Genomic DNA, 7,500 nt, shown 5'->3' on the forward strand with positions numbered 1-7,500 from the left:
CGCTCCACACCTCCACACCCTCCACACCTTCAACATCCTCCACACCCTCCACCACTCAACACCCTCCACACCTTCAACATCCTCCAGACCTCCACAACCTCCACACCTTCAACAACCTCCACACCCTCCACACCACCACACCTCCGCTCCCTCCAGACCCGCCACACCACACCCACAACCCACATGTCAGCGACAAATCCCGATGGCAGCCGTGCCTCCAAACACACTAGCCCTGTGAGGAGGAGGTGGGGGGGAAACAAGATGAATGGAGAGGTGCCCAGTAGCTCTGTCAAATCTATCGCTGTGTAAGTGAGGCACAGTCCCCGACCGCCGGGAGATCATCTGTCTTAATCTCTGGGTGGAGAGCGTCAGGATGTGGGCTGTGGGCGCCAGGCAGAGAAGAATGGACCTCTTTAGTGTAATCTCTGACACCTGATACACGGGGACAAGATCTTTGATTCAACCAGGAGATGGAGGGGAGAGAGGAGGAGAGAAGGAGAGGAAGGAAGAGAAGAGAGGGAAGGAGGCCTCAGCTGGAGGACGAACAGTTGGTTTAGAGGGGGTGGGGAGGTGGAGGAAGAGGGAAGAGGAGGTAGAGGATGAGGGGGTGGGGAGGTAGAGGGAAGAGGAGGTAGAGGCTGAGGGGGTGGGGAGGTGGAGGAAGAGGGAAGAGGAGGTAGAGGATGAGGGGGTGGGGAGGTAGAGGGAAGAGGAGGTAGAGGCTGAGGGGGTGGGGAGGTGGAGGAAGAGGGAAGAGGAGGTAGAGGCTGAGGGGGTGGGGAGGTGGAGGAAGAGGGAAGTGGAGGTGGAGGAAGAGGGAAGTGGAGGTGGAGGATGAGGCAAGTGGAGGTAGAGGATGAGGGAAGACGAGGTAGAGGATGAGGGAAGAGGAGGTAGAGGATGAGGGGGTGAGGTGGTAGAGGGAAGAGGAGGTAGAGGATGAGGCAAGAGGAGGTAGATGATGAGGGAAGAGGAGGTAGATGATGAGGGGGTGGGGAGGTGGAGGAAGAGGGAAGAGGAGGTTGAGGATGAGGGGGTGGGGAGGTAAAGGGAAGAGGAGGTAGAGGCTGAGGGGGTGGGGAGGTGGAGGAAGAGAGAAGAGGAGGTAGAGGATGAGGGGGTGGGGAGGTAGAGGGAAGAAGAGGTAGAGGCTGAGGGGGTGGGGAGGTGGAGGAAGAGGGAAGAGGAGGTAGAGGATGAGGGGGTGGGGAGGTAGAGGGAAGAGGAGGTAGAGGCTGAGGGGGTGGGGAGGTGGAGGAAGAGGGAAGAGGAGGTAGAGGTTGAGGGGGTGAGGAGGAGGAGGAAGAGGGAAGAGGAGGTAGAGGTTGAGGGGGTGGGGAGGTGGAGGAAGAGGGAAGTGGAGGTAGAGGATGAGGCAAGTGGAGGTAGAGGATGAGGGAAGAGGAGGTAGATGATGAGGGAAGAGGAGGTAGAGGATGAGGGGGTGAGGTGGTAGAGGGAAGAGGAGGTAGAGGATGAGGCAAGTGGAGGTAGAGGATGAGGGAAGAGGAGGTAGAGGATGAGGGGGTGGGGAGGTAGAGGATGAGGGAAGAGGAGGTAGAGGATGAGGGAAGAGGAGGTAGAGGATGATGGAAGAGGAGGTAGAGGATGAGGGAAGAGGAGGTAGAGGATGAGGGAAGAGGAGGTAGAGGATGAGGGGGTGAGGTGGTAGAGGGAAGAGGAGGTAGAGGATGGAGGGGGTGGGGAGGTGAAGGAAGAGGGGAGAGGAGGTAGATGATGAGGGAAGAGGAGGTAGAGGATGAGGGAAGACGAGGTAGAGGATGAGGGAAGAGGAGGTAGAGGATGAGGGAGTGAGGTGGTAGAGGGAAGAGGAGGTAGAGGATGGAGGGGGTGGGGAGGTGGTACGTTGTTGAAGGTTGTGTCTGGACCAGGGGTTATAACGCAGAGCTAGATGGTTCTGATGACATCACCCTTTATTTGTTGGCTGTCTAGTGGACGGCTTGTGACATCACCCTTTATCATGTTGGCTGTCTGGTGGATGGCTTGTGTTGTGGTGCTGGGGGATCAGGACCTGTCTGGTAGATAGCTTGTGTTGTGGTGTTGGGGGATCAGGGCCTGTCTGGTAGATGGCTTGTGTTGTGGTGTTGGGGGATCAGGCCCTGTCTGGTAGATAGCTTTGTTGTGGTGTTGGGGGATCAGGCCCTGTCTGGTAGATAGCTTGTGTTGTGGTGTTGGGGGATCAGGCTCTGTCTGGTAGATATCTTGTGTTGTGGTGTTCTGGGATCAGGGCCTGTCTGGTAGATAGCTTGTGTTGTGGTGTTCTGGGATCAGGGCCTGTCTGGTAGATAGCTTGTGTTGTGGTGTTCTGGGATCAGGGCCTGTCTGGTAGATATCTTGTGTTGTGGTGTTCTGGGATCAGGGCCTGTCTGGTAGATAGCTTGTGTTGTGGTGTTGGGGGATCAGGCCCTGTCTGGTAGATAGCTTTGTTGTGGTGCTGGGGGATCAGGCCCTGTCTGGTAGATAGCTTGTGTTGTGGTGTTGGGGGGTCAGGCCCTGTCTGGTAGATAGCTTGTGTTGTGGTGTTGGGGGATCAGGGCCTGTCTGGTAGATAGCTTGTGTTGTGGTGTTGGGGGATCAGGCCCTGTCTGGTAGATAGCTTTGTTGTGGTGCTGGGGGATCAGGGCCTGTCTGGTAGATAGCTTTGTTCTGGTGTTGGGGGATCAGGCCCTGTCTGGTAGATAGCTTGTGTTGTGGTGTTGGGGGATCAGGGCCTGTCTGGTAGATAGCTTTGTTGTGGTGTTGGGGGATCAGGGCCTGTCTGGTAGATAGCTTTGTTGTGGTGTTGGGGGATCAGGGCCTGTCTGGTAGATAGCTTGTGTTGTGGTGTTGGGGGATCAGGCCCTGTCTGGTAGATAGCTTTGTTGTGGTGTTCTGGGATCAGGGCCTGTCTGGTAGATAGCTTGTGTTGTGGTGTTGGGGGATCAGGCCCTGTCTGGTAGATAGCTTGTGTTGTGGTGTTGGGGGATCAGGGCCTGTCTGGTGGATAGCTTGTGTTGTGGTGTTCTGGGATCAGGGCCTGTCTGGTAGATAGCTTGTGTTGTGGTGTTCTGGGATCAGGGCCTGTCTGGTAGATAGCTTGTGTTGTGGTGTTCTGGGATCAGGGCCTGTCTGGTGGATAGCTTGTGTTGTGGTGTTCTGGGATCAGGGCCTGTCTGGTGGATAGCTTGTGTTGTGGTGTTCTGGGATCAGGGCCTGTCTGGTGGATAGCTTTGTTGTGGTGTTGGGGGGGATCAGGCCCTGTCTGGTAGATAGCTTGTGTTGTGGTGTTGGGGGATCAGGGCCTGTCTGGTAGATAGCTTTGTTGTGGTGTTGGGGGATCAGGGCCTGTCTGGTAGATAGCTTGTGTTGTGGTGTTGGGGGATCAGGCCCTGTCTGGTAGATAGCTTTGTTGTGGTGTTCTGGGATCAGGGCCTGTCTGGTGGATAGCTTGTGTTGTGGTGTTCTGGGATCAGGGCCTGTCTGGTAGATAGCTTGTGTTGTGGTGTTCTGGGATCAGGGCCTGTCTGGTAGATAGCTTGTGTTGTGGTGTTCTGGAATCAGGGCCTGTCTGGTGGATAGCTTGTGTTGTGGTGTTCTGGGATCAGGGCCTGTCTGGTGGATAGCTTGTGTTGTGGTGTTCTGGGATCAGGGCCTGTCTGGTGGATAGCTTGTGTTGTGGTGTTCTGGGATCAGGGCCTGTCTGGTGGATAGCTTGTGTTGTGGTGTTCTGGGATCAGGGCCTGTCTGGTGGATAGCTTGTGTTGTGGTGTTCTGGGATCAGGGCCTGTCTGGTGGATAGCTTTGTTGTGGTGTTGGGGGGGATCAGGCCCTGTATGGTAGATATCTTGTGTTGTGGTGTGAGATTGGGCCGTGCTCTGGAATGAGGCTAATGCTGTCACCATGGTGATGGATGGAGATGCATTGAGTCCAGGCCCTGCTCTGGTAGACATTAGTCAGCCAATGGGCTCTGACCACAAAGATTTGAAGGGATGCAACGTGTCTAGAAAAACAGACAGAGATAAACCCTGTCCCTCTGCTCTTTCTCTGAATTGGCATCTAGATAACAGCTGTCTATCTGTCGGTCTCCAGCCCTGAAAACACATTTCAATGTTTGACGTTGATGTGACATTAAGCGGGTATCTAAATAATGAAACAGACAGAATAACCTTTAGATAATTATGGTTTTAAGTGAAAACTCAGCTTTCTTTGCCAATATCTTCTCCAAACCAACTCTCAGTAGACTGCTGTGTGTGTGTGTGTGTGTGTGTGTGTCCTACTTCTCTTTGTGAGCTGGATGTTGGCCTGCCGTCTGCCGTTGCCATTCTCCACGAAGCAGGAGTAGTTCCCCAGATCAGCCTCCTCCACCGAGTCAATGGTCAGGGTGATAGACACCTCCTGCTCTCCCAGGTGCTCCCGGATCAGCCTGCAGAGAAGAAAAGGGAAGAGGAGAAGAGAGAAGAGGAGAGGAGAGAAGAAGAGAGGAGAGGAGAACATAGAGAAGAGGGGAGGAGAAGAGAGAAGAGGGAGGAGAGAAGAGAGAGGAGAGGAGAGGAGACATAGAGAAGAGGGGAGGAGAAGAGAAGAGAGAAGATGAGAGGAGAAGAGAGAAGGGAGAAGAGAGGAGGGAGAACAGAGAAGAGAAAGTCTGTGAGGATTCTGTCTGTGATTGATTGACAATTACCAAGCATTATCCCCCTCACTGTGACTTGATTACCCAGGAGGGCTGCCTTGGGGGGCAGATTAGCGAGGATGCTAATTTCACTGGAGATGTGACTTGACATGAATTGGCCTTGATACAGATTGTGGACAGAATAGCAGTAAAAGCATCACCACAAGTGATGGTACACTTTACAAACCATGGATGACCGTAATACCACAAAGACAGCATACATTAAACACTTGAAGTGGTCAGTCATAATTTCTACAGACTTTACGGTAATTTCATTGAAAGTCAACACCATTGTTTCAGCTCGCACAGTGTTGTAAGATAACTAGCTAAATAATGAGGTTGAAAAAGTAGCTTTTTATAGCGGCATGCTGCTATGGAAACGGAGGAACGGCAGAGAAAAACAATATGAGTTAAAAAGTAAATGAATCTCTCCTGCTAGGCACACACAGAGCAGACGGAACAAATGGAAAAATAATGATCTCTATTCTTTAGCGTTTACAGATATCGGCCGCCATTCTGTCTCTTTTATGACACAGCCTAATAATGCGAAAAGACAACTGTACGAATGTCGCTTGCTGTTGTTCTCCTCTCGCTTGGGGACACTTGAATGTGGTTCATAACAATCAATCACATTTCTCCTCTTCAGCATGTCGGAGAAGGATGGGGGAAGTACATCAGGTCAATTACAGAGTGCAGTACAGATGGTGGAAGTGAAAGGCAAACTGACATGGGGAATCTAGTAATTACAGTTGTGGTAATGCTCTTAGCCTTCCAACACCCAACTGCTTCTAACTGAGGCTCCATGAAGGAGATAAGGTGGCAAGACCTGTTGGAGTAGGAGAGGAGGAGGGGGGGGGGGGGTAGAGGAAGGAGGAGGAGGGGTAGAAAGTGGAGAGGAGGTGGAGGAGGGGAGAGGAGGCGGTCAGGAGGGGGGAAAGGAAGAGGTGGAGGAAGGGGGGAGGAGGAGGTGAGGAGGGGGAGGAGGTTGGTGGGAGGAGGGGGAGGAAGTGGAGAGGAGGTGGAGATGGAGGAGGGGAGAGGAGGAGGTGGGAGGAGGAGGTGGCAGGAGGCGTTGGAGGAAGTGGAGAGGAGGTAGGAGTGGAGGAGGAGGGCGGGAGGAGGTTGTTGGGGAGACACAGAGAAGGGACAATGATGTTCAACAGACTATATAGTAGACTAGATACAGAGGCTGACGTGGAGACGTTCAACAGACTATATAGTAGACTACATACAGAGACTGACGTGGAGACGTTCAACAGACTATATAGTAGACTAGATACAGAGACTGACGTGGAGACGTTCAACAGACTATATAGTAGACTACATACAGAGACTGACGTGGAGACGTTCAACAGACTATATAGGAGACTAGATACAGAGACTGACGTCTAGACGTTCAACAGACTATATAGTAGACTACATACAGAGACTGACGTGGAGACGTTCAACAGACTATATAGGAGACTAGATACAGAGACTGACGTGGAGACGTTCAACAGACTATATAGTGGACTACATACAGAGACTGACGTGGAGACGTTCAACAGACTATATAGGAGACTAGATACAGAGACTGACGTCTAGACGTTCAACAGACTATATAGTAGACTACATACAGAGACTGACGTGGAGACGTTCAACAGACTATATAGTAGACTAGATACAGAGACTGACGTGGAGATGTCACCCGTTTCAGTCCGTCATATAACCCAGAGGTGTTATGTGTGTGAGAGCGGTAATACAGAGCAGTCCTTCTGGTATACCATTAGATGAGAGGATAAAATGACATCATGGAGTGGTCTGGTCTCCAATTGATATGTCATACAGAGACGGTGATATCTCTTATAATGCAGTCCTCCGTCCCTACTGTTCTAATGATCTCGTTCTTCTTCAGACCGGATATTAAGACACACGGTCTATACAGCCTAGAGGTTAAATGACTTCAGTCCTCTCTTGAGAGAGTTGAAGCATCTGTAATCATTTGATCATCATGGCCATCTTGTCCTCCCTGTCTGTAAAGTGGGATCACTGTACAGTAACTCACAAACAAGAGAACATAATCATTTGATGATGGGGAGTTACCGGGGTGATAGACGACTAAATCCCTCTCCATGATGAAGGAGGTTTCTCATGAACTTCCCCAACGGCATGGAGCCCAGACCAGGCTTTGTGGAATCTAGCGCCGACTACATTGATTCTCCCAAGATCAATACTTCAAAACATTTGAATTATTAAACGGCCACCTTGTACCTATGTTTGTCCTCTGTAGTTGCGTTCCTTTCTGTTTGCTGGAATCCATACTTTTTCAATAAACGTTAATCAAATATAACCACAGACTGTTTGCTCATTGTTGTTGCTCTAAGATGGCAATTCAGCACAAATGCACATGTGCCAATTGAATCTCAACAAGTAAACATTCGGTGGTGGTATTTGATTCCTGTTTATTGAAAAGGGATGGATTTCAGCAAACAAAGAAGGAATGCAACTACAGACAACATCCTCCTCCCATCCCTCCCCCCCCCCCTCTCCATCCTCCTCCATCTCTCTCCATCCTCCTCCATCCCTCCCCCCCCCCCCTCCCCCCTCCATCCTCTCCATCCTCCTCCATCCCTCTCCATCCTCCTCCATCCCTTTCAGTCTTCTTATCCTCCTCTATCATCTCTATACTTCTCCATCCTCTCCATCCTCCTCCATCCCTCTTATCCTCCTCCATCCCTCTCCAGCCCTCTTATCCTCCTCCATCCCTCTCTATACTTCTCCATCCCTCTCCAGCCCTCTTATCCTCCTCCATCCCTCTCCGTCTCACCCTCTCCAGCCCTCTTATCCTCCTC

General features: G+C 51.5%; 1 protein-coding gene across 2 annotated transcripts in view; it reads right to left on the reverse strand.

Moving 5' to 3' along the window:
* LOC106574938 (interleukin-1 receptor accessory protein-like 1-B) overlaps positions 1-7,500 on the reverse strand; it is a 343,657-nt gene that overhangs the window by 51,796 nt on the left and 284,361 nt on the right. For both annotated transcript variants that reach the window (XM_045697956.2, XM_045697955.2), the window contains exon 8: positions 4,278-4,423. In XM_045697956.2, the coding sequence (XP_045553912.1) occupies positions 4,278-4,423 (146 nt within the window). The remainder of the gene's footprint in view (positions 1-4,277; positions 4,424-7,500) is intronic.

The sequence above is a fragment of the Salmo salar genome, chromosome 16, assembly GCF_965601325.2.
Source record: "Salmo salar chromosome 16, fSalSal1, whole genome shotgun sequence".
NCBI lineage: Eukaryota > Metazoa > Chordata > Actinopteri > Salmoniformes > Salmonidae > Salmo > Salmo salar.